General features: G+C 44.2%; 1 protein-coding gene and 6 non-coding genes across 7 annotated transcripts; 1 reads left to right on the top strand and 6 right to left on the bottom strand.

Annotated features, from left to right (window-relative positions):
• Positions 1-5,138: 5,138 nt before the first annotated feature.
• Positions 5,139-11,953, top strand: esd (esterase D/formylglutathione hydrolase). Its single transcript, XM_034694491.1, is given in 14 exon segments — positions 5,139-5,345; positions 5,885-5,959; positions 6,035-6,123; positions 8,652-8,750; positions 8,975-9,048; positions 9,051-9,079; positions 9,081-9,101; positions 9,176-9,296; positions 9,392-9,433; positions 9,435-9,491; positions 11,146-11,217; positions 11,219-11,317; positions 11,582-11,618; positions 11,621-11,953. Coding segments are annotated over 14 exon segments (927 nt in total). The 5' UTR covers positions 5,139-5,274; the 3' UTR covers positions 11,662-11,953.
• Positions 11,954-15,318: 3,365 nt separating this feature from the next.
• trnan-guu lies at positions 15,319-15,392 on the bottom strand. The gene has a single exon. It is a non-coding gene; the product is annotated as a tRNA-Asn (tRNA).
• Positions 15,393-15,545: 153 nt separating this feature from the next.
• Positions 15,546-15,619, bottom strand: trnat-ugu. The gene has a single exon. It is a non-coding gene; the product is annotated as a tRNA-Thr (tRNA).
• Positions 15,620-16,124: 505 nt separating this feature from the next.
• Positions 16,125-16,198, bottom strand: trnat-agu. The gene has a single exon. It is a non-coding gene; the product is annotated as a tRNA-Thr (tRNA).
• Positions 16,199-16,765: 567 nt separating this feature from the next.
• trnat-agu lies at positions 16,766-16,839 on the bottom strand. The gene has a single exon. It is a non-coding gene; the product is annotated as a tRNA-Thr (tRNA).
• Positions 16,840-17,173: 334 nt separating this feature from the next.
• On the bottom strand, positions 17,174-17,247 carry trnan-guu. The gene has a single exon. It is a non-coding gene; the product is annotated as a tRNA-Asn (tRNA).
• A 139-nt stretch (positions 17,248-17,386) lies between these two features.
• trnat-agu lies at positions 17,387-17,459 on the bottom strand. The gene has a single exon. It is a non-coding gene; the product is annotated as a tRNA-Thr (tRNA).
• Positions 17,460-27,411: the final 9,952 nt, after the last annotated feature.

The following is a 27,411-nucleotide window of genomic DNA, read 5'->3' as shown; positions in this document are numbered from 1 at the left end:
ACTTAGACTGAAGTTAAATCTATTCACATCCTCCATCCTGGTTTTAATATCAGGATGGTAAGGTAAAGAGAAACCTCGTCCCTGCAGGAGGCGGACAGACCGGATCAGAGAGGGTCGGAGATCAGGGGACTCCGTCAGTGACAGGTCCTTCATCTCTTTCTCTGCAACACCTCTCACATGAAACCGACCCAAATTCGGATTCTCCCCTCTCGATCAGAGGCAGAGGTGCAAGACTTCATCTGTGAGCTCTTTCTCTCAAAGAGAATGAAATATACCACTAGATGTCTTCTCTCTGCCCGGCTGCTCTCTGAACAAAAACAGATCAGGGGAAAGCGTACAGAACGATGCTGAAAACAAGCATCTGTGATCATAGTTGACTTCTGAAAGCCTTTATTAAAACAGGTTCATGGACCGATGATCGTGTTCAGAAAGTCTGTCCAGAAGATGAGTCAGTTATAGACCGGCTTGTTATCCTCTCTGCATCATCTTCCTCCAGGTTCATTGATGACTTGTTGCTGTCTTCACTCTCCCTCCCTACAGTCCTGAGACTCTGCGCCTCATGTTTCTGTCGTGTTTCCATTTATGAGGACTCCTCCTTCAAAATTCCCCCAAAAAGTCAGAACCTCCTGGAGTGACATGTCGGAGGAAGACGTGACCCCCTGACATTTGGTGGAGAGCCAGATGGCCGACACGCCACCTGTCGAGTGTTTTCAGCTGATGTGTGAACCGGCCGACCTCGTCTGGGTTTGTGTCCTACCTGATCGTTACCGGCAGCATCTGGGTCCTAATGCTCTTTTCAAAAGAAGAGATTAATCACGGTGCCCTTACACACACCCACACACACACAGGCTCCCGCTGAGCCACCTGAAGGGCACTGTCTAAGACAGAGTGTGATTGACAGGTGATATTTGGGAGGATGAGTCAGAGGAGAGAGGAGCTTCAGTCGATATCAGGAGTAGAGACAATGAAACACATAACACACACATAGAAACACACACACACACACACACACACACACACACACACACACACACACACACACACACAGCATCAACTAACACAGGTTTATTATTGTCTTATTTTAAAGGTGCAGTGTGTAGAAGTTTGGGGCTTTAAGAGCGGTTGTTGTTGAAGGAGAAGAAGAGAGAGCAGTTGTTGCTGAAGGAAGGACGAGAGAGCGGTTGTTGTTGAAGGAAGGAAGAGAGTGGTTGTTGGAGACAAAGAAGAGAGAGCGGTTGTAGTTGAAGGAGAAGAAGAGAGCGGTTGTTGCTGTGTAAGAAGAAGAGAGAGTGGTTGTTGTTGAAGGAGAAGAAAGGAGAGTGGTTGTTGTTAAAGGAGAAGAAGAGAGAGCTGTTGTTGGAGACAAAGAAGGGAGAGCGGTTGTTGTTAAAGGAGAAGAAGAAAGAGGTGTTGTTGGAGACAAAGAAGGGAGAGCGGTTGTTGTTGAAGGAGAAGAAGAGAGAGCGGTTGTTGGAGACAAAGAAGTGAGAGTGGTTGTTGGAGACAAAGAAGAGAGAGCGGTTGTTGGAGACAAAGAAGGGAGAGTGGTTGTTGTTGAAGGAGAAAAAGAGAGAGTGGTTGTTGTTGAAGGAGAAGAAGAGAGAGTGGTTATTGAAGGAAAAGGGAGAGCAAGACCATCAAACACTTTATTTAGTCAATAGTAATAAATTATTAAACAAGAAGCATGTCTGTCATGAGTCCTTCAGACCCAGAGGTCAGAGGTCAGTCACACAGCAGAAGTCCTGACGCTCTGCATGGTGCTGCTGCAGTCTGTTGGACCAAGTAAGCAACATCAGCGTTACAGACCTGTGTGACAGATCCAGTGTAAATGCAGGATGCAGGACACTCTGCTGCAATAATGAAATAATCATGGAGAGAGCAAGTATGGTATCTGAGCTGGGAGGGTATCTATACATGGAGGGTATCTGAACAAGGAAGGTATGTGAGCGGGGAGGGTATCTGAGCGAGAGAGGTATATAAGCAGGGAGGGTATCTATACATGGAGGGTATCTGAGCAAGGAAGGTATCTGAGCGGGGAGGGTATCTGAGCGGGAACGGTATCTGAGTGGGGAGGGCATCTGAGTAAGGAAGGTATCTGAGCGCGGAGGGTATCTACACGGGGAGGGTATCTGAGTGAGGAGGGTATCTATATGTGGTGGTTATCTGAGTGGGGAGGGTATATGAGGGAGGACGGTTTCTATATAGGGAGGGTTTCTATACGGGGAGGGTATCTGAGCGAGGAGGGTATCTGAGCGGGGAGGGTATCTGAGCTGGGAGGGTATCTAAGCGGGGAGGGTATCTGAGCAAGGAGGTTTTTGAGCGAAAAGGGTATCTGAGCGAGGAGGGTATCTGAGCGGGGAGGGTATCTGAGCATAGAGGGTATCTGAGCGAGGAGGCTATCTATACAGGGAGGGTATCTAAGCGTAGAGGGTATCTGATCAAGGAGGGTGTCTATACGGGGAGGGTATCTGGGCGGGGAGAGTATTTTAGCAAGGAGGGTATCTATACAGGGAGGGTATCTGAGCGTAGACGGTATCTGATCGAGGAGGCTATCTCTACGAGGAGGGTATCTGAGCGGGAAGGGTATCTTAGTGTGAAGGGTATCTGAGCGGGAAGGGTATCTGAGCAGGGAAGAGTATCTGAGCAGGGAGGGGTATCTAAGCGGGGAGGTACCTATACAGGGAGGGTATCTGAGCGTATAGGGTATCTGATCGAGGAGGGTATCTATATATACGGGAAGGGTATCTGAGCATAGAGGGTATCTGATCGAGGAGGGTATCTATATGAGGGTTATATGAGCAAGGAGGGTATCTGAGCGGGGAGGGGAATCTGAGCGAGGAGGGTATCTGAGCGAGGAGGGTTTCTATGGGGAGGGTACCTGAGCGGGGACGGTATCTGAGTGAGGACAGTTTCTATACGGGGAGGGTATCTGAGCGAGGACGGTTTCTATACGAGGAGGGTATCTTAGCGGGGATGGTATCTGAGCGGGATGGTGTCTGAGGGAGGAGGGTAACTGAGTGAGGAGGGTATCTGAGTGAGGAGGGTATCTGAGCAAGGAGGGTATCTGAGTGAGGAGGTTATCTATACAGGGGGGGTATCTGAGCAGGGAGGGTATCTGAGTGAGGAGGGTGTCTGAGCAGGGAGGGTATCTTAGGATGCTCTGAGGATTTAATCTGCTCTGTCTTTTCTGAGTGGGTGGACGAAGAGGCGGTGGACGATTTGAAACGGTCTAATTTAGGAAGCAGCTGCAGAGACAGGACAAAAGTGCTGCGTGTGTGTTTGTGTGTGTGTGTGTGTGTGTGTGTGTGTGTGTGTGTGTGTGTATTAATAAATGTTATCACTCCATGCTCTGCTACATGGACTCAGAGAGGGGGATGAAGATGTCTGAGAGAAGAGAGGAGGAGGCCTGCAAACAGAGGACACTTACAGACACTCACAGACAGACTCTTCTCCCTGCTTTCCTTCACACATACTGGGCTGCGTCTCTGATCAGAGGTCACATAGGGTGCAGAAGGTGATGGCTCACTTAATCCAACTTTGTTAAAGATTTTGACTTCATGGCAAGAAGCCCTGGGGTGAGGAATGTATTTTAGTCCGGACGGCGTTCACAGAAGAAGTTCTCCAGACGATGAATTAATGGTGCGTTCATTTGTAACCATCATTTCACTGATGCAGAGAGAAGATGGAGCATGTTTGATTAATTTTAGATCCTCATACAGTTGGTCGGTTTATGCGGCGGCCGAGAGGAACGATCTACGACGGCCTGAAAGATCTTCATTAGGAGAAATGAGCTGCAGAAACGATGCATCCTTAAAAACAAAAGTCCAACACAAATGCAAGAAACATGCCTGCTTCTGCTTTCAAGTGCTTTTCTCTCTTACATTTATGATTTTGTGTTTTCTGCTTTGCATCATCTGTAAATTTGGTCTTTGAGAATCTGTTTCAGGTCTTTGCAGCCGTTTTCTCATTTGCAGTATGTTTCTTTTGGACTTTTGCACATGTTTTTAAAGATGCATAATTTCTGAATGTGTAGCTCATTTCTCCTGATGATCATTCAGGCCGTTGCAGATCGTCCGCCTCTCTCAGCCACCATAGGTTTATCCAGAATAAAAAATGGTTGGTTCATAGTTACTGTTTCAATATACCAAAGGTTTGCAAATGAAAGCAGTGCAGTTAAAATTATAACTATAACAATTTTGCAATAATACAGCACATATAAAGAAGAGTTGAAAGTGAGGAAGTGTTTTCACAAAAATGATCCACTGTTGCTTTAAATGCTTTGCATATTCTCTATCTTTTAATCTCATCACATGAAGCTGGTTCATGTTTATTCTTCAAAATGGACATCTTTGTCTTAAATTGCACATTGACAGTGAGTGTGTGCACGATACATATGATGCTGTATCAGCTGCAGTCTTGAGTCTCTCTTGTCCCCCTGCAGGCTTCAAGTCACATTAATGTACATTCTTTATTTTGATACATACACAAATAAACTGTCCTAATTAACTGCATGAAATTATCCCTACCACTTCTACCCAATTTCAACCTTTGCATTAGCTAAGTTTGAGACAACAAAAAAGACGAATCCTGCAGGACCATGAGCATGAGTAACGATTTAAAACAATATTTTGCTGATATACCAGCTTTAAATATCCAATTACTTGCAATAAAAAAATATTTGGAATGGTATTAAATTAGCTTTGACTCATTGCCTGTCAAAAAAGAAGACTTCTTGATCCCTGGAGGACAAATTTAAGCCCATTATGTTATTCTATGGATATATTGACAGATGATGTTCTCTTTAATACTCACTGTTATTGATCTTCCTTCAATAATCATTCAGTTATATTCACAAGGTCACCAAAAGGAGAATAAAATGACGTGAAATTGGAAAATAACTTCCTGTAATAAATAAAAACAGCAGTCTCTTTCCAATAAACACTGTCGCCATCTAGCGGTTAAACGCGCTCCTTACGTGATGAACGTCCAGCATGGGGCAGAGGGGAGTCTCCCGTGACGTCATCACGCTCACTCAGACGCTGTAGGAATCTGGACGCTCTGCGCTGCACCACCGGGGGAAGTTAGCAAACCAGTTCAGCACAAAATCCAGTTAAAGACTGAGATTCAGCTCGGTATGCTCTGAATCTTTTGCTTCTGTGTTCTTTGTTTGCTTTTTCACATGTTTCTGAGTGAGTTAACTTCCGGCTGACGCTCGTGATTTGCAGCGAAAGAGGCAGGAGCTAACTTTAAGTGCTAATCCATGCACGCCCCCTAATGTGGCGCACCGGACTTCATTCAAAATCCTGCTTTTTAAGAACACATTCGCTGATAAAACTTCTATTAAGGTGATTTGTGTTGTGCGTAAACTCTATAACAGTGCAGAACTAAATCATTGACAGTTCGGCGCATGTGTTAAGCATGTTGTAAGAGGTGTTTTGAAGTTATAGTGTATTTATTATGTAATGTGGACGCTGTTAGTTTGAAGGCTCTGTCAGTGATAAGCAGGAGTGCAGGGTGAGAAAGCCGCAGCTCACATGTTCTGATAAAGTTCAAGTGAAGGTTATCTTGTTTGAGTTAATAATATTTAACTAAAGTTAGCTAATTATTTATAGAAGCTGTTTGAAAGTTGATATGATGCCAAGTTAACTTTGCTAGTTTCCATGAAGCGGTTTGGTGCGCAACACGCATGCGTTAAAAATACACTTTTAAGTTCTGAAGTTTCTGGTCATAAATCCCACAATGCAATGCTTCACCTTTGCTCCTGAGACAACATGTGTACACATTACTGTTATATGACCACAATCTGACACTAAATGAGCTTTTCTTCTTCTGCAGCTTTATTTTAATATCTTATTAAAGCATTTATAATCTGCTCTCCTTGCAGATCAAACATGGCCCTCACCCAAGTGTCCTCGAACAAGTGCGCCGGTGGTTTCCAGAAGGTGTTCGAGCATGAGAGGTGAGTCTTTGGGTCTACAGCTGAATCTTTTTGTGTAGGTTTGAATGAACATCTGTTTGTGATTCCTCCGTGCAGCACCGAGCTTAAGTGTAAGATGAAGTTTGCCGTCTACCTGCCTCCAAAGGCTGAGACTGGAAAGTGTCCTGTGATGTACTGGCTCTCAGGTGAGTGTTAAAGCTGTGAAGCTGTGATATGTGAGGAAGGTAAACAAGAAAAGGCTGCTATTATCTCCATCTGTCAGTACTTTCCTCTTGCAACATCAGTGCCGCTACGTGAAGGTGTGTACGTCTGCAAAAACATGCAAAAGCCTCTTATTTTAACTGCTTTTAAATACAGATATTCTGCAGTAGTTTAGTTGACATAATCAGGGCAAGAAAGTAAAATAATTACCCGACAGTGCAGACTCGCAAAACCTGTACATTTATAGCTTTAGATGAACAAATAACTTTTTTTAAATTTAAGTGTTTTGGGTGACGTTTGCATCAAAATTTTCTGATTCAACAAGAAGAAGACGTAGGAGAATCTCAACTCTCACAGGCGGTCTTTAATTCGTAACTTCAGGTGAAAGAATTCACACTGTGGGACTGAGTGACGAGTAGTTTAAAGATACCTGCACAGATTTATTTTACTTTTTGTCATTGCATAAAGTTTGGACTTAACTACCCCTTGCTTAAAAAGTTCGAGTTTTTGTGATGCCCTTATTGTGATTTCAATGTAGCCCTGCAGTGTCATGCCCTTATATGGACATTTAAGGGGTGCATATGTATGCTAAGTAGGAACATCGAGCACAAACTTCAAACTTACGAGGACATGTTATTCATCTGTTTAAGAACACAGGTGAGAACAATTCTGCTGTGAACCGTTCATGAATCTGACAGACGTCTCTTAGAAACCTTCATAAGAGTAAATTTAAGAAACATCTTCAGGAGATGTTGGTAAAAGAGACATGAAAAAGTTTAAAAAGAGTTTAAAAAAACAAACATTGAGAGCAGCAAACTTATCTTTAAGACGTGTTTATGATACAGGATGATTTCATCTTTGAGAAGAGGAAGCCAGTTTCTGTCTCCTGGAGTGAGCAGTGGGGTAGGGGAGAACGGGGTTGGTTGTCACACTTTTTACTGTTTTGATGATTGCTCATCATCAAAACATCTTTCAATAGTCATTCCTACATTAAATTGAAGCTTAAGGTGTTGGCTTGAAATGTGTATCCCTCTCATTTTCCAACTTATTGTAACAAAGAGGCAATTAACTATCAAAGACACTCTGACACATTGTGACAACCAACCCCATAACGGGGATGGTTGTCACACACTATGGGGTTGGTTGTAACAATGGTATTTCAATGGGAAAAATCTTTTAAAAAGGGAAGAAGGCAGAACTAAATTTGAAAGTGTAATTGCACTGACAAGTTAACTTAATGCATTTTAACATAACATGAGCAAGGAACATGAACAGGAAACGCATTTTTAGGCCAGCCTATATAACAACATAAAAACAAATAGGCCTAACAATGATGGCCTACTCAATCAGACTACATGCAGTCACTGTCTGAGTTACAGTGATGGTAAATGTAGGGTCTGCGCACTCCAACTAATTTCATCATGCAGGATTTAGCCAACATAGGGGTTGGTTGTTACATGTGACAACCAACCCCAAAGAGAATGTGACGACCAACCCCAACCGGATTTTTTTGCTAGCATCAAGGCTAACAGCCATCTAACAAGTAGTTAGCTAGCTAATACAAATCTAAACTATAGCTTTCCCCTCACACTTTGTAAGGGTAACACTTGTTTTGTTATAAACCCATCATTTAAAAGCCTAGAAGAAAAATACTGAGGAGCTGAATATGTACAATTTTAAGTGAAAAACACAAAAAGTCCTCTCACCTCCAGTTAAGCTGTCTTACTCCAGAGAAGACTATGTAGGTGAGCTCTGATCCTAATTCTGGAAATGTCCATACCCCAATTTGAGAGACAGTGCCCTATGGTGGCGAGATATAACGGGTGTGACAACCAACCTGTTCTCCCCTATACTAAGAAGCCGGCTTTGCGGTTATCGAGGTAACTTCAGGGTCAGCCCTGGATTTTCAGAACTACGGAGCTGTTTCGCTCCTTACCCTGGTAGATCACCATGGTTAGTCATGCTGAACTCCTAACCTGCTCCGGGCAGGTTATGTTCTGGATCAGAGATCAGTTTGTAGAAAACTCTGCCCACTGACCAATCAGCTCGCTCAATCACGGAGCTCTGAGCTGATTGCGAGGGGAGGGGGGAGAGACGGGCAGGATATTTTGTCTGCCTGTATGATTTTATATATAAAATACTGATGACAGTTATTGATTTTCTTTCCTGACATCATACTTAAACAGAGTCTAAAATAAGCTAGTCAGAATAAGTTGTTGTAGGACTACTGTATTAAATATAAAACTGCGCATGCTTATCACTTTGAATCATGTTCTCATTTTTATTTCTCCATAGCGCTCAGTTTGGGACCGTCAGGACTGCAGCTGAAATAATACGTCTAAAACTGTCACACACGACACAAGATTAAATCAGAGAGAGAGATCACTGTCAGGGAACAAACAGAGTTATTATAGTCAGATATATCTGCACAAATGATGAGAAATAAGACTTCATTTGTGCATTCAAACTGTGTTTGTATCTGTGAAGGTTTTCATGGTGTGTTCCTCTGCAGGTCTGACGTGCACGGAGCAGAACTTCATCACCAAAGCTGGAAGTCAGGTCCCTGCTGCAGAGCACGGCATCATCATCGTCGCTCCTGATACCAGCCCACGTACGAACACACACACACACACACACACACACACACACACACACACACACACACACACACACACACGATTCTCCCGCACAGCTGTCAAATAGTTCTTGACATTATTGTTTGTAAAATGTGTTTAATTTGCATCAGCAGGATGAGCAGGAAAGAAGTGAAAGCTTAAATCTGTTCGTGACTGAAGCCGTCAGGTGACTTTAACTCCATTTCCCATAATGCATCAGGTGGGTGTAATATTGAAGGCGAGGATGAAAACTGGGATTTCGGCACTGGAGCTGGATTCTACGTGAACGGGCTAACCGACGGGACCCGTGGAAGACAAACTACCGCGTACGCATACGTCACTGAGAGGTACGTCTGATTCATGTCACCCTGAAAATCACATACTGCACCTTTAGATAATTAATGATTATTTCCCTCCTCAGCTCCCCAAAACTGATCAACGCTAACTTCCCCACCGACCCTGACAGGATGTCTTTCAGCGGGCACTCCATGGGCGGACACGGAGCGCTCATCTGTGCCCTGAAGAACCCTGGGAAATACAAGGTATGCTCATGTGACCCGGGGAGAGGTTATAAATAAAGAACGCTTCAATATAAACGTATATAAATACAGTGATGATAGTTCTCGTTCCTTTTCAGGCGGTGTCTGCGTTTGCTCCCATCTGCAACCCGGTGCAGTGTCCCGTGGGGACAGAAGGCATTTTCTGGATACCTGGGCTCTGACAGATCCACGTGGGAGGTAAGAGCGCCGCGCTCTGCTGTCCTCATAATAACAGTCTTCTTCATCGTGCAGCTGTAATCATCAGATCCTGTACAGTACGCTCCTGTCCTCCCCCTCCTTCTCACGGCTCAGAGATGAGTTGGCTGAAAACAGACTCACAGAGAGATCAGGGATTTAAAATTTACTCTGAATTAAATCAAACTTTATTTCAGACTGTTTCAAGAATCTGCCTTTTATACTGAACAAAAAAATACAAACCAGTAGGGGTGCAACGGATCAAAAAACTCACGGTTCAGATCGGATCATGGTTTTGAGTCACGGAACAGATAATTTTTTGGATCAGCAAAAAAAAACAAGGACAAATATAACTTTGTCCTCCATTTATTTTGTAAAACACTTGTAACTTTTGCCCATTAAATAAAAAAAGATTCACTCAAAATTACTGCATGTGCAAAGCACTCTATCTGTGGGCCCAGTCCCTGCCTCATTCACTGCATTTCATGGAACGGCAAGTGAAGGAGCAGAGGAACTTCAGAAGTTTAACTCCATTCTTCTTTCAATCGCTGATTTTCATCGTCCACTTTTCTTTGAGCTCTAAACTGTGAACACACTGTTTTCGTGCATTCTAGGGTCCTACAGCTGGCAAAGTGCCAACATGCAAACTGCTCCATAAACGAAAGTGAAAGTTAAAAATTGCACTCTCAGCAGTGGACTCTAAGTGACCAAGTAACAGCCTGTCTGCGTATCGTTGACATGGAGACAAGTCCCAGTAAACACGGGGTGACCCGACCAAAACACAGAGTGAAGGAATAACACTTCGGGGGCCACGTATAGACGGCCTCTGGTCTAGTGGGTGCGCAACGGAATTTCATAACGTGGCTCAAGCACATTCAGCATTCGCTGTATTTCACAGGGAAACCAAAATGCTCCCATACATGTGACTTACAAGATGCAGGAGGTTTTTCAAGTTCCTCTGCTCCTTCACTTGCCATGACTACCGCTGCGTTGATGAGCGAGTTTGGATTGAACATGCATTCATCATGTGAACACGCGCAACTTTTTTCATCAACCGATCCGCGGACCACGTCCGTGCCGAACCGTGGAGAGGCATCCGTACGGATCACGGATCAATGATGATCCGTTGCACCACTACAAACCAGTCATTTGAGTTTCCTCCTTTCTCATGAGTTAAAATAAAAGATCTGATACGAGGAGACTGTTACCATGCAGAGTAAATATGACTACACTGCTCTCCTCTGCTCTCGTCTCCTCTCCTCTTGCCTCCTTCCCTTAAGGTCTCCCTGTACTATACCTCACTCTACCTCTTCCTATTTCTTCGCCTCTCCTCTCTTGTCTCATCATGTTCATCATCTCATGTCGCCTCTCCTCATATCTCCTCCTCTTGTCCTCCTCCCCCCCTCCACGCTCATGTCTTTCTTTCACTCTCCTCTCACTCCGTCCTCTCCTCGTCCTCTCTCTCCTCTCCTCTCCGTTGTTTCGTCTCCTCCTCTTCCTCTCTGTCTCCTCTCCTCTCCTTCCTCCTTTACTCTTGTCTCCTCTCCTCTCTTTGTGTCTCCTCTCCTTCATTGTGTCCTCTTCTCCCTCTCCTCTACCTTGTGTCACTCTCATATCCCTCGTCCTTTGTGTCCTCATCCTCTCCTCCTTCCCTCAGGCGTACGATGCCACCCGTGTTGGCGGACTTCGTACTCGGGTCCCTCAGCTGGACATCCTGATTGATCAGGGCCAGAAGCGATCAGTTCCTGTCGGCCAGCCAGCTGCTGCCCGACAACCTGATCGCCGTCTGCTCCGAGAAGAAGATCCCTGTCGTCTTCAGGCTGCAGCCGGTCAGTTCCTCTTTACCTTTCCAAATAGAAACCCTGAGTCTTCAAAGTAAATCCTCTGAATGGCACAATATTTAGTTGAATTCACTAACCTTCAAACTTTGTTCAGATTAACTTAATTTTCCAGTGTTGAGGAGACGGTTTGTTATGACACAATGCCCCCTTGTGGTCAAACATTCACAGTAACCCTGCTCTCAAGGAAATATGAACATTTAAAAAGCAGCATGTTATAAAGTCATGTGACCTTAACTTCCTCTCTCCCTGCAGGGCTATGACCACAGCTACTTCTTCATCTACTCCTTCATGTCGATCATATCAAGCATCACGCCAAGTTCCTCAACGCCTGAACGCAGCTCTCCACCTGTAGCACACCTCACATTGGCCAGGTGCTCTTTGACTCTAAAGCAAAAATGTGAATATAATCGGCGTTGAAATTAAAATCAAACTGAAGAGCACTTAACCTGAAGACCCTCTTTTTATATGTGATTAATTTAATTTGAACCCCAGTTTTCTTGGCCTGTAAGTGTCAGACATGAGAGGAAGTTCATCCACAAACCTTCGGAGACCATGTGGGTTTACCTGAGTAAGCCTTTTGTCAACAGTCAGCTGTTTTTCTGAATAAAAAAGTCATTTCATTTTTGTGTTGTTCGACTCAAGTTCTCTCACAAGCAGCAGAAAAAGTAACGGACAAATTCCGCCGGATTCGTCTCCGGTCCCTCTCTGATCTGTCACAGCTCCGGATCTGATAGGTTTCTATTCTAGTCAAAGTGTTAACTTCCACTGGATTCCCTCCGTTGCGTTCCGGCTGCGTCTCTGATCCGGCAGGTCGGAGTCCTGCAGAACAGATACGCAGGACTTCTATTTTTTGCCAGATGCCGGAGCACCGACGCATCAATCTTAACAGAGTACACGGAGCGGGACAGGAAGTCAGGCACCAAAACAAAATGAAAACATCCGGTTAATTTTCAGGATAAAAAAAAAGTTGACTCCAGCCAGGCCTGGAGTCAACAGGTCAGAGATTTACTGAAGACCGTAAAGACAACATGAATGAGGAGAGGAGGAGGAGAATCCTTGATTCAGTAATTACTGCGGGAAAACCTTGGTCACGTGACTCCAGCTGTCCGGCGGTCCTGCTGCGTGATGAAGACTAAGAAAAACTTTGTTTCAAGATCTCCCATCACCCTGTCCCTGGTTTTCCTTCCTTGGACCTTTTCTGGTAGGTCCTGATCCCTGTGGACCGGGAACACCCCACAGGAGCTGTAGAGACGCTCTGAGTCAGACCCAGTCATCTTACTGGGTCTTACTCTTATCCTCACACTCGATCGTTTTTCTGCTTCAACATCAAGATCAACATGTTCATCTGCTGCCTGACGGATCCAACCACTGTCAGGCGACTCTGTAAAGAGATGATCAGTGATATTCAAAAGTGACCATGTGAACGCCCCCCTCTTATCGAAATCACGACATCGGACGACAAATTTGTCTGAAAGCTACGAGTTCTCGAGTTGTCTTGAGCCTGATGATGTCCTCAGAAATTATGGAGCCCATGAACATCAGTTTCACATAAATGCATTACGTATTATGTAACTGATAGAACCTGTAATTAGAAGAGATAAATTAGCTAACATTAGCGAGAACGCAGCTTGTATGACTTAAATTGATAAAGGTTAGCACAAATAAAAAATACTAATTTCAGATATTTCGACAAAGAAAGCAGGGAGGACAACTTTTTGCAACCATATTGCCTTCACGGGGTGTTATCATTGGGTTACCATTTGAACCATTCATTCACGTGACTTCACATTTTTACGAGTTCCATATGAAGGCAGCATAAGAGCAGGAAATAAACACATGCAGCTTTAAAGCACTTTAAAAAATAATCTGGTAGAAGAAGTTGACTAAAGGAGTTCCTAAATAATGGTCAAGCTTCCAGACATGCACAGCTGTTATTGAGTCTGATGGAAGTGGGCACAGAGAGAGAGAGAGACACTGCAGCTGCAGCCTGAAGGTGATTGACAGTCTTTGTTGTGGAGCAAGGTGATGTCATAAATGTTGGGAGCACACACCTTTTTTAATATATAGAGAAAGTAGGAGAGTAAGGGAAGTGAAATCAGTAATAAGTTCTCTCCACTTGGGGTCACTGTTCTTGTACTGTACAGAGCTGATGCTGCACAAGAGGGAGGTGGTGAGATTTAGTTGGAAAGTCTTTCGAAGAATGTCTGCACACTTTCCTCTACATCTATTATGAAAACTATCTGCTGTCAAAAAACCTCCTCACAGTAAGATTTGTAGAAATTAAAGACGTGACATTCATTAGCATCTCTTAATTTAAAAGCTCTTACAGGAACATTACCACCATACCTCACTGAACTTCTACATTACTCAGCAAATCAATTATGTTACATGTTCATCGATGTCTGTCCTAGCTTAAAAGGCTGCTTTTTATTTTCATGCCCCTGACTCCTGGATCAAGTTACAGCAGCTCTTTGATATAAATGCACTTTTTAAAGCCTCTAACTGACTCTTAGTAACTGTTTTACATGAGTCTACCCTTATGTTATCCTTTAAACCCCTGCTCTTTTTTAACAGCACTCTCTTATGAACTTTGGTTTTATTTCACTTTATTACCTTTTACTTTGTAGTAAGACATTATCTCATTGGGTGATTTCAGTAGTCTTTATTCAAGCGGCTCTATAACTGCTTTGATGTCCGTCTTTAAATGCCTCTGTATTGATCTCTCGAGAACAAATACAGGCTTAATTAATTGATTGGTGTTGGATAGGTGGATGACTTGTGCACCAAACGGGTCCAATCTCAGAGCGCTGTAACTCGAGGGCCTTTCCCAAACTGCTCCTGCATGAAACTAAGCCACATATCTTGGCATCAAGTCTTACAAAAGCCATGAGATGGTAAGCTACATCGTGTTTCTGTTGACTCAAGGCTGCATGAGACATTTCACAGGTTTCAACACTTCCTGACTAAGACATCCAAAGTAGGCAACACTGGGATGTGAAACCAGTGGCACTTAAGCCACAGCGCCATGACATTTGTCCCATTATTTCACAGACTCGATTGAATTAGATCAACTTGTTTACATTGTTCTTTCCCTTTTCAGTCAAGTCATCGACAATTGAAAGCAAATAGGCACGAAGTCAAGACTCATGCTCAAGCCCAGGATCATAAAGGCCAGGAAAATCACCAAACTCAAAGGCCTTTGGAAGCCGTGAGGAAGACCAGGTCGTCCCTGGACAAGAGACAGATGGGGACATGATTTTAGTAAGTTTAGTAAGTCCTCTTTGGCAAGGCGGGATGCCAAGTCTCAAAACACAGGACTTGTTCTGTAGAGGAAAACTACTCACGCCAAATGAGCTTCAAGCACCCTGCATTAAGGATGGCTCGACCCACCAACCTCTCAGTTAACAGCCTATGCGCCACAGAGACTTCCATGTCTTCTTGACCAGTGGTGTGTGCCACCGTGCTGTTGGTGGTGACATCGCAGTGGCAAGAATTAGATGCCAACCAGTACAGAAATACTGGGTCAGCTCCTAGGTTTGATAAAGTGAAAGCCTTACTGGCCAAGTGCATGTAAGAACGCACTGCTGGGATTTGAACCCAGGATCCTCCTGTTAACTAGACAGGCACTTTGACCAACTAAGCCAAGGCACCATGACTTGTACTTTTTCCCCATTTATTCACAGACTTCAGACTTCAATTGAATCACATCAGCTTGTTTACATATTTCTTTCCCTTTTCAGTCGAGTCAAAGACAATGAAAGCAAATTAGCAGGAAGACAAAACTCACTGCTCAAGCCCAGGAAAATCACCAAACTCAAAGGCCTTTGGAAGACCAGTTCATCCTTGGCCAAGAGGAAGATGGGGACATGACTGTTGTAAAGTCCTCTTTGGCAAGGCGGGCCACCAAGTCTCAAGACACGGGACCTGTTCTGTAGAGGAAAAGCTCCTCATGCCAAGCGTGCTTCATGCACCCAGTAATAAGGATGGCTCGTCCCTGGGTGGGCTCGAACCACCAACCTCTCGGTTAACAGCCGAGCGCGCTGGCCGATTGCGCCACAGAGACGCTCACTTCCCATTTGGCCTGTGGGTGGAGCCAACGTGCTGTTGGTTGGTGACATCTGAGAGACAAGAATAAGATGCCTACCAACATAGAAATAGCAGGTATTGCTGCCAGGTTTGAGAAAGTGAATGCCTTACTGGCCAAGTACATGTCAGAAGGCACTGCTGGGATTTGAACCCAGGATCTCCTGTTTACAAGACAGGCGCTTTCACCAACTAAGCCACAGCGCCTGCTTATTGCAACCACTTTGGGGCAAATGCCTCACATATCTTGGCACCAAGTCTTACAAAAGGCATTGAGGCCGTGAGCTACATCGTGTCTCTGTTGAGGCAAGGATGCAAAGGAAATTTGGCTGGTTTCAAGTCTTGGCAAATTGCCTCCATGACTACGAAAGGCAAAGTAGGCACCGCTGGGATTTGAACACCATGGTAGAGTCCTAGTAAGTCCTCAAAACACAGGACTTGTTCTGTAGAGGAAAAGCTACTCACGCCAAATGAGCTTCAAGCACCTGTAATGAGGATGGCTCGTCCCTGGGGGGCTCGGACCACCAACCTCTCCGTGTACAGACGAGCGCACTGGCAGGTTGCGCCAGAGACGTTCGTGTCTGCTTGACCTGGGGCGTGTGCCACCATCCTGTTGGTTGTTGACATCTGACTGACAAGAATAAGATACCTACCAATATAGAATACCAGCAAAGAAGATCAGGAGTACTTCCCTGACTACGAAAGGCAAAGTAGGCACCGCTGGGATTTGAACCCAGGATCTCCTGTTTACTAGACAGGCACTTTGACCAACTAAGCCACAGCACCATGACTTGTACTTTTTTTCCCATTAATTCACAGACTTCAGACTTCAATTGAATCAATCAGCTTGTTTACACTTTTATTTACCTTTTCCGTCGAGTCAAAGACAATGAAAGCAAATTGGCAGGAAGACAAGACTTATTGCTAAAACCCATAGTCCAGGAAAATCACCAAACTCAAAGGCCCTTTGGAAGCCGTAAGGAAGACCAGTTCATCACTGGACCAAGTTACAGATGGGGACATGACTGTTGAAAAGTCCTTTTTGGCAAGGCGAGCCACCAGTCTCAAGACACAGAACTTGTTCTGTAGAGGAAAAGCTACTCAGGCCTAGCTTCAAGCACCCTGTTAAAAGGATGGTTTGTCCCTGGGTGGGCTCGAACCACCAACCTCTCAGTTAACAGCTAAGCACACTGGCCTTTTGCGCCACAGAGACTTTCATGTGTTCTTCAACTGTGGCGTGTGCCAGGATCCTGTTGGTTGGTGACATCTGACTGACAAGAATAAGATACCTACCAATATAGAAATACAAACAAAGAAGGTCAGGAGTACCTCCATGACTACGAAAGACAAAGTAGGCACCGCTGGGATTCGAACCCAGGATCTCCTGTTTACTAGACAGGCACTTTGACCAACTAAGCCACGGCACCACGACTTTCTCTTCTTTCACAATGTTTCACAGACTTGAGACCTGAATTGAACCACATCAGCTAGTTTACATCTGTCTTTCCATTTTCAGTCAAGTCAAAGACAATGAAAGCAAAGTGGCAGGAAGACAAAACTCACTGCTCAAGCCCAGGAAACTCACCAACTCAAAGGCCTTTGGAAGGACCAGTTCATCCTTGGCCAAGAGACAAATGGGGACATGACTGTGTAAAGTCCTCTTTGGCAAGGTGAGCCACCAAGTCTCAAGACACAGAACTTGTTCTGCAGAGGAAAAGCTACTCAGGCCTAGCTTTCAAGCACCCTGTAATAAGGATGGCTCGTCCCTGGGTGGGCTCGAACCACCAACCTCTTGGTTAACAGCCAAGCGCGCTGGCCAATTGCGCCACAGAGACATTCATGTCTGGATTGGCCTGTGGCGTGTGCCGCCATCGTGTTGGTTGGTGACATCAACTGACAAGAACAAGATACCGACTATTACAGAATACCAGCAAAGAAGGTCAGGAGTACTTCCCTGACTAAGAAAGGCAAAGTAGGCACCGCTGGGATTTGAACCAGGATCTCCTGTTTACTAGACAGGCACTTTGACCAACTAAGCCACATCGCCATGACTTGTACTTTTTTCCCATTATTTCACAGACTTCCGACTTCATTTGAATCACATCAGCTTGTTTAGATCTTTCTTTCCTTTTCCAGTCGAGTCAAAGACTCGCCTTTGGAAGACCAGCTCATCCTGGCCAAGAGACAGATGGGGACATGACTGTTGTAAAGTCCTCTTTGGCAAGGCGAGCCACCAAGTCTCAAGAAACAGGACTTGTTCTGTAGAGAAGCTACTCAAGCAGTGATTCAAGCCCCCTGTATTAAAGGTGACATATCATGCTTTTTTCATCAATATATATTGGTCTAAGAGGTCCCCAAACATGTCTTTAAAGTTTATGCTCAAAAACCACTTTGAAATCAGATTTTGGTCTGCCTGAAAAGCCCTCTTCTCAGTCCTCCTCAGAAACACTCTGTTTTCTCTATGACCACGCCCCCTCAGGAAGTGGATGTGCCTCGGCTGTCCAGCACGTTGATCTAATGTTTACATGTTGGCGAATATACACGGCTGCTCATAGATCGCATTACTTCAACCCTCTGAATCTGATCCAGAATCTGATCCTGACGGAGAGGCGCCTGTAGCAGGACCTTTCTGAAGGATGGTCACAGATTTAGTGTTCTTGTGTTTTATTTGTCAGTATGTCAACGTGTGTCTTGGTACACTGCTGCAGCTACGCCATGTAGCTATTGTAGCTATGCTAACTAGCGCTAGCACTTATCCATGATAAATAAAATCATCCACTAGATCTTCAATCTGCAGACGTGGGGAGTAAAACCGACCCTTTGTGTTATTAAGACAGCCTACAACTAGCATGCCTCCCTCCTAAGCTCCTTGTTACCACACATGTGTGCAGGGAATGAAAAACGGAGAAGTTGAGTTGTATTTTATACAGTCTATGGGCTGAACAAGCTCCGAGCTCTGACTCCGTGACAGACCGGATATTGTTGTTACGTAACAAAAACACGGAAGTTTTGAACGGCTCGTTTCACACACATTTACAGAAAGGTGTAGAAATCAGAAACAGGGACAGAATGGATTTTTTTCATTCCGGGGGGGTTGTAGACATGTCAGGGACACATATTTCAGGTAGAGAACCATTAAAAAGTCCATTTCTGCATGATATGTCACCTTTAAGGATTTCTTGTCCCCGGACAGGCTCGAATCACCATCCTCTCAGTCAACACCTGTCTCGCTGGCCAATTACGCACAGTGACGTTCATTTCTGCTAGGCCTGTGGATGGAGACGCATTGCTTCAACTCAAGAGTAAACAAAATAATGTTTCATAGAATAAAGAATAATTTGGAAAAATACACTGACCAATAAATAAATAAATGGATAATAGTAGGTTGAACTGTGGAGATAAAGTTGATTAACTTGTATTTAAAGTGCTTTTAGTTGTTATTAAAACTGAAACACCTTCAGTGTGTCTATTTGAAGCAGATCACCATGTTTTGATCTTTAAACCCAACCCTGCTCAGAGCCACACCGCGGTCTGTAATATCTGCCATTTGAAGCTCAGACCGTGACTCAACTGGGAGCACATTTACAGCAAACATCATCATATCTTTACGGGGATCAAGATATTAACACTCTTTTCTCTGTCCAGCAGTTTAACCCTCAGTACATTATAAGAAAGCTGTTGTTTCACTGTTTTTTTTTATTTTAGATTTATTTGCTACCTGTTCAGATTTTAGTCTGAGAAGGGTTCTGTCTCTGTCTGTAGTCTGAGTAGAATCCACCAATCAGGTGTCAACAGGAAAAACCAGTCTGTATAGAGAGCAACAGCAGGTGTTCTAGAATTCTGAGAACACAAATGGAACATTCCGTGAAGAGGTCAGACCTAAAAAACCACATCAGTATCTCTAATCCTCTGTCATAGACCTCGTTCAACAAACAAACATTGTAAAAGTAGTTTTCTTCTCCTCTTGGGGACAGACCTGACAAAGCTTGACTTTGACATTTGACTAATCTGCATCATGATGTTGTTATTTTCAGCAAACTTCAGACCCGTTAATTACAAGCACATCACAAGAACATCAGTTTCTGTTCCAGGTTCATACCGCTGAAGGAAGCCAGACTGAAGCCTCTGGGAACGCACTGCTTACAGTGAAACTGACACTCACTATGAACAGATGAAAGGGCGCTCCTATGAAGGGATGTAATGAACTAAGAAAGGACGGTAATTATTTAGCAGAATTGTCTGGAGGGCTGAATTTCTCTCCTCTCGGAGAGTTGTTAATCGGACTGTAAACAATGCAGCACACAGAATAGGAAGTCTTAGCAGGAAGGCTAGTGGCTAACAGCAGGTGTTACCAAAATACCTGAACATTTCACCATGGCTCCTCAACCTTTAATGCCATTTGAGGGAATTTTAGTTTAAATAGCAACCAAAACAGGTTACCCAATTAAATCCAAACACAGACTAAGGTTTCCCTCTCTCTTAACAAACAGGCCCTGTGGTTAAAAACAGTGAAAACATTGAATAAAACAGTTTCACATAATTAAATCTGTTTCCCAAACACTCTTCAGCGAGGCTTCAGGGCCGAATTAAAATCTGGTGAACAATGCCTCTTAAAACTGAAGAGCTAGACTCAGCCCGACATCTGGTCTTATGGCTGAAACATGAGACAACCAGATTGTTTTGGAAGTGGAAAACGGGTAAGCACCAGATCCAAAGCATATTACATAACTCTGACCTTTCGCCTCTCTCTTTACTTATTTATCATGACACACCTCTTGAATGCGGCGCAGTGAAGTGGAACAGGACCTGCAGGCCGCTCTCCTCTCACACATTAATCTGCATCCCGAAACAGCAGCCGGAGGGGGAGCATCTCCGTGGAGGTGAGCAGGACTCTCAGGTCGTGCTCCACCGACCCACTGCTGCTGCACGAGGAGGATGCACGCAGTCTGATCCGTGGAGGACCCACCTCACAACTTCAGGATAGAGAAGATACCACAGCACACCTTCAGAGGTCTACAGGAGTCCAGGTCTGTTTTATACTTCTTGAAATATTAAATGTAGTTTTTTTTCTGACACAGTTCTTTAAAAATAAAAGACAGTTTGCTGAATTGTGCAGCGGAGGGTCCATACGCTAATCCCATCACATCACATATGCAGACATGTGATGGAACATGTTAACTGTGACAGATTTGACCTCATCTTTCTGGATCAAACTGATGCTGAGAGGATAAACTATCTCTGTATCAATGTAGAAACAGCAGAATATGTAGGACTTGGGCTATGTAGGTTTGTTTGAAGAATAGAGAAATATTATTTGATAGAAACATAACAAAGACAGAAATGAGTGAGGGTAACTGAGGCAGGATGCAGTCAGAGGATTGACTGAAGCCAAACACACATCTTGTTTTCTTGAGGCGCTCAGACAAACATTTCTTTTTACCTTTTTCTTTATTTCTTTTATTAATTCCCATAACTGCACATATATTTCTTGCAGGCATCATTTGTCTCCTGCAAATCTATCCGAATGCCTGTACACGCACTTTCAGCTATTACATGGGAGGCTTCAGCTGACTGAGGCAATTATTTATTCATGTTTGTCTGCAGCGACCTTCCTCCCAGTCACAACCAAGTTAAACTCCACTGAAGGCAAAGCCTTGCTGCCGGGCCGCTTCAATCAGAGCGTGTCGTCCACAGTTTGTGATATGCAGAAAACATTGAGGTAATTAAAATAAGACACGTTGAATGAAGATGTTGAAGTCTTAGAAATAAAGATGCCTCAAATGGCTTTGAAGACCGGTCTTTATCCAGCCTCTTCAGATTAAATCACAACTTCAAAATGTGACGGATACAGGAGCATAGAATTCCTTCTCCTGTTTGCAACCCCCCGTCATGATCTGTGAAATATGCTGAGAACAAAACAATGAGAGAATTACCTGTGGTAAGATAGTGTTTGTACCAGAATGACACCTCTCTTTAGGGTGCAGTGTACATGTCAGGCTGGAAACTAATCAACCCAATAATGGGATAATTTATTATTCCAATAACCCACTTTAGTAAGATAAAAACAGCTGATAAAAAGTTGTTTTCATTTACCCTAAAATCCAAGTTGCACCCGTATTTTTGGGGAAAAGTTTTGACCTGTGTTCCTGCACGAAGACTTCTTCTGTGTTCAGCAATGTGTAGTTTCTCTGCAGATGTGTAGCTCTTTAGAGAACCTCTGTTATCTCAACCCTGCCAGCTACCTGTATGTTATTAAGCACAGCATTGATAGTTGGGAAAATAGACCCACTGCTCGCGACAAATTCACCAAGATTTGCACCACCTGCTGGTCACTTGTTGCCTTGAACTGAGGATTTTTTTTTAATCAAAACAGCCACACAGTTTGTTTACTTTCTGATAGCACACTGTTTTCTTTAAATGCATGATTATAACCTGGTTAGGGGGAAAAGCGTCAAAAGTTTTGCCAATAGGCAGGTCTGTGTTTTGCACACTGAAGCGTTGGCTTGCTTTTTTGAATGTCTTCAGAGTAAAATACTGTAACACAATAAAATACCTCTCGGGGTGCATCTCAAAGCTCTTACCTGCAGTCTCTTCGCTCCTCGCTCCTCGGCCGAACAGGAAGTAGTTATTGATGCGCTGTTTTAACTTGCGTCCCAAAGCTCTAAACGCTGCTGGAGGAGCGAGGAGTGAGGAGACTGATCGAAGGAGGGATAATCGAGGAAACACGAGAGCAGACTTTGCGGAAGTCTTTTCTCTGACAGACACGCCCCCGTATCGAATATCACTCACTGATTGGACGCTGCAGCGGCTCTGACTTAAGCACAACTTAACATCAGCTGAGTTTAATAACAGAGGAAAGACGGACCTTAAAACAGTCATTAAGGGTGCCCTGAAACAGACCTTAAACATATGTCGGTTTCTAAACAGTCTGTATGTGATGAGCTGAGATTAAAAAGTGTTTGATGTGAGTTTTAAACACAAAATACTGAACGCAAAATCATAAATTCAATATAACAGAGGATGGATTATGTTATATCTGATTGTTTTTGTCAGATTCACTGTCTAATGAAATAGAGTAATAGAGTCTAATATCATAGATAGAATATATATTCATGATCAGTTATTTCTCCTGTTAGTTTCCCCATTTGTTCTCGTTTTCTTCATGAAGAGAAGTCTGACAGTAAAGTTTGTCTGTTAGTAAAAACACTTATATTTCCTGTCAGGTTAATAAAGTTTCATACAAGGCTGATCATTAATGAGCACAGGGTTTGAAAAGAGTTGCATGGTTTCATGAGGCATTTTGCCAGTGAACTGATCCGGTGAACCGATCCATGATGCTGCAGGACAGCATAAACAGAGAGCTGATTCTCTTCATGTGCAGGTGTGTGTTAAACAGGTAAACACAGAGACAGAGCTCTGTTACTGTTTATATTTATCAGAGTTATTACAGTGAACATGTGTACAGACACAAACAGCTGTTAAAGCCGTGATCACAAACCGACGTCGCTTCACGTGACGCTCCGGAGGAGAGGACGTTTCATTTCTCTAAATACAAATCTCCTCTTTCCTCTCTCCTCTCGTTACATTTCCTTGCATCTCTGGTGGGAGGGACTAAGACGCGAGGAAGAGACGCGAGGAAACGACACAAGGATAAAAAAGGGGATTAAAAATGCATCATACCAGTTGCGGTTGTAGCCTAATGGTTAAGTTGTGCGCCAATATAATGGAAAGCCTGGGTTTGCTTCCAGCCTGGGGCCCCCTTCCCACATTCCCGCCCCTCTCTGTCCTGGTTTCCTGTCCTATCCTCTCTAAATAAGGATGTAAAAAACCCAAAACAAATATATCACTTTTTTTTTAAAGTACATTGTCCACATCCACTTTTAGGGTCTCAACAGGCCTACATATTTCGTAACAGTAGGTGGCACCATTACACAAAGAGACAAAGAACGAGCCCAGACACAACACGCTAATGAGAGAGTAAAAATGGCGTCACCAGTGTGGTTGAGGAGGAGAACAGGATTTCAACTTGCAAAACGTGCTGCAAGTATTGAAACAAAGATCTGATGAAGGAATACGAAGCAGCTGTAGCCGCAGCTAGCATTAGCACAAAAAAACAAGTGCAGGACATTTGAGGACCGCAGAAAGCTTGGCATGGACAACCCAAAGACATCAGTTCATTGTTCTCTCTGTTCTGCTTTCAGTCGGTGCTTCTGCTTGATTCCTGCAACCCTTGTCCAACCCAGTTTCCTCCGATCCATCACATCAGGATCCAGCTCCTCGGCTCCACCACCACTTATCCTGCTCTAAGCTTCACTACCTCTTCAAGTAAAAGATAAGAACCTGATGGAGTCTAATTGATAGTGAATTTGCACGTTTCTCCTACTTTCTAAACTTGTGACATATATAATCCTGATTTAAAAACAGCGATGTTAGACCTGGAGTCTAAAACAATTTGTTCTGCTTCTTTCCCGACGACTCTTTGGTCGACCTCCTCTGAAATTTTGGAGCTTTATGCATAAAAATGTTCTTTTAATACAAAGTACTAAAGATGATTTCTCTTTTTGCTGACTAGCAACGAGAGCAATTTTAGGGCAGGTGTACAAACAACAACCTGTCTGCTGATTGTAATTGTGCGCTCTCTCTCGCTCTCTCTCTCCCACAGACACACACAGACACACACACACACACACACACACACACACACACACACACACACACACACACACACACACACACACTTACACTTCAAAGCGCTGTCCTCTGGCATGTGACTGTGTTTGATGTCTTAACGTAGTGCAGCCTCGGCCCGCAGCGTGTCGCGCTGCCTGGACAGATGTGTCAAAGTGACATTTATGAAGAAGTTGAGTGAGAGACAGTTTGTTAGCGTTTGGCTCGGGCTGCTGGAGGTGTTCAGAGTGTCTGTGATTACTCTGCTGCCAAACTGCTTTAGTGCCCCTGAGCCAGGAGCAGCAGCAGTCACAGAGGACTGTAGTTGAGTCAGCGCTGACCTGAAGCTGAGATCTGACGTGTCGAACTCTTCAGAACTAAATGTCTGAATATGTCACATGTCTTTGCCCTTTAAAACGAGTCATTTGAGTCTGCTTTCTGATCTCACACCTCTCTGCGTTCAAGTGAGGGATCAAAACCACCAGGTGAGAGAAATCCTCTTCTGGTTCAGAAGTGCACTCGAATGAAACTCTGTTCTATCTCTAAACATGTCAGATATGACTCAAGGTCAGATGGCCTACACTCCAAAGTTAGATCCTCAGCATAATTTTGCACCTGCTAATGATCCAGACCGTACTCTATGTTCTATTATTAACAAAGACCCGACATCAAGACAGGATAAGATCCAGTCCCATCTTACAAACAGGACTCAGTCTGATCTCATCTTAATCCACCATGAGCAGAGCACTTTGCATTTAACAAGTTACAGTGGCAAGGACAAACTTCCTTTAACAGGCAGAAACCTCCAGCAGGACCAGACTGATGTTAGACACACATCTGCTGAGACCGTGTTGGAGAGAGGGATAGAGGGAGATGAACAGAGAGAGATGGTAGTGATGACACAGATAGTAGTATTTGTAGCAGCTAGAGTCTGGCACGTCCACAGCAGCAGAGATCCAGAGGAACCTACGAGACAAGGGAGCTCAGGGACTCCAGAAAGGTCTATGGTTAGTAACTTTAATGGGACAGGAAGATTTAGAGCAAGAGACAGGCAGAGAGAGGAGAGAGGCAAGACAGGATCCCAGTGTGTCAGTCTAAGCCTATAGCCGCATAACTAAGAGCTGGTCCAAGCCTGAGCCAGCTCTAATTATAAGCTTTATCAAAAAGGAAAGTTTGAAGCCTACTCTTAAATGTAGAGAGGGTGTCTGCCTGGACCCTGACTGGTAGATGATTCCAAAGGAGAGGGGCCTCATAACTGAAGGCTCGACCTCCCATACTACTTCAGAGACTTTAGGTACGATGAGCAGGCCTGCATGTTGGGAGCTATAGTGTTCCAGAGGGGTAATAGGGCACTAAAAGCTCTTTAAAATACAAAGGTGGATATGGGCAGCAAGTCTTGGTGGTTTTGGCTGCACTTGAGGTAGCTGTTGTGGCGTGCATGATTTTGCAGTCTGCAGTAAAGACCTCCATCATCTTCACTGTCCACCCCAAAACATGGACTACAGACCCACTGTGTGCCACCACCATTCCTCTCCTGTTCCCTCAGAGCTCACCTGCAGAACCAAGAAGTCCCAGAAACGTGAGGCAGTAGATGTCGTGATAAAGTGAGGTGGCTGTGTTTTAAGGCTGCAGGATTTAAACAAACAGGATGTACAGAGGAAAAGAAGGAGCCGTTACTGAATCAAAGCAGCCTTTAACCGTCCCTACGCCCTTGTGTTCCTCTGGGAAAACTCAAAATGTGTCAAATCTATCTTCAGAGAACACACAAGTTGAATATGCATTATTCTGTTTTTAAGACATCCAGCTGTGACTGAGTCTGTTTTATTGCAGCTTTCCTTCACATTAACAAGGAGGCTCATCACCAGCAGAGCAGATTCCATCTCAGCCCATCAGGGAGTGGGGGGACTCTGTGGGGGCTCTGGGACTTTCAGTGTGTGTGTTCACTCGTCTGCGTGGACCATGTTTGTGTGTCTGGCACTCATCGACGTGGTGGGGGGCCTCCTTGGAATCGACATGGGCGCTTTGTTAGCTGCTAGCTTAGCCTGCTGAGACAAGGGGATATGAGGGGGAGTTAAACCCTGGATCTGAGGAGATAAGGATTAGCTGATCCTGACAGCAGAAGGCAGGTCCGTGTCTCTGTATCACATTAGAGGAGCAGAAAGTGGGCACCAACCAACTTTTCAATGACTCTGCCTGTGGGGGTTCTGAAGCTGGAGGTGCTAGTGCAGGGCAGGGAGGGGTCCGCGGTGAATCCTACACAGACCGACCCTGAGCTTGAATTAATGAGAGACCAGAGGCCTGATGATGTAAGATCTGTCAGGAGCCCAGCCAGCGTATGACAAACACACAAAGGGATTTCCTCCCCGTGCAGGGCAGCTCCCAGCATGCATTTGGCTGGAGCTGAAGTGAAGCTGCGTGTCAGGCCAAACAAACTTCTCTTTTGAGGGTCACAGGAAAGTCCTGCTGCGAACTGCTGATTGAACTCTGTTTAACTGGTTTATCTTAGTGTGTCTGTGAGTTTGATGAAGTAACCTGTGATTGAGTCTGAATAGAACATGTCTGAAAACATAGTTATATTAATAATCTTGATAAATAGTTTATTTCAGAGTGATAATTGTGACAATACTTCTCTCAAGTAATTTCCCAGTGGTCGTTTGATCCTGTCTGTGCTAAGACTTCATTTCAACGTGTTTTATTTTCATACAAACACAAAACTACAGCCCTCAAGGGGCTGAGGGATGTTAATAAGAAGATCCAGAAACATAGTACAGGGAGCCGTTTCAGACTTTACCCACAGAGGAAGGAAAGAAAAGGCTGCATGTGCTGTGCAGCTCCAGATACTGTGTTTAATAAATATCCGCTTTAAATGATTTGAAAACATTAAATTCTGTTTTAATGAAGCGTCCAACCTTTTTTGTATTACAGCTTATAAAAGATTACAACACAAAGATCTGTATGGGTGCAAAACCATGGATATATACGCACTATGAGCTCTTTAATGAACCAAGAGCTCACAGTGCCCTACTGCCCCTCTAGAACACTACGCTCCCAACATTAAGGCCTGCTCATCGTACCTAAAGTCTCTGAAAGTAGTATGGGAGGTAGAGCCTTCAGCTATTAGGGCCCTCTCCTTTGGAATCATCTACCAGTCAGGGTCCAGGAGGCAGACACCCTATCTACATTTACGAGTAGGCTTAAAACTTTACTTTTTGATAAAGCTTATAGTTTGAGCTGGCTCAGGCTTGGACCAGCTCTTAGTTATGCTGTTATAGGCTTAGACTAACACACTGGGATCCTGTCTTTCCCTCTCTCTCCTCTCCCTTCCTGTCTCT

This window comes from Notolabrus celidotus, chromosome 10, assembly GCF_009762535.1.
Source record: "Notolabrus celidotus isolate fNotCel1 chromosome 10, fNotCel1.pri, whole genome shotgun sequence".
Lineage (NCBI taxonomy): Eukaryota > Metazoa > Chordata > Actinopteri > Labriformes > Labridae > Notolabrus > Notolabrus celidotus.
This window is presented reverse-complemented; position numbering and strand designations above follow the sequence as displayed.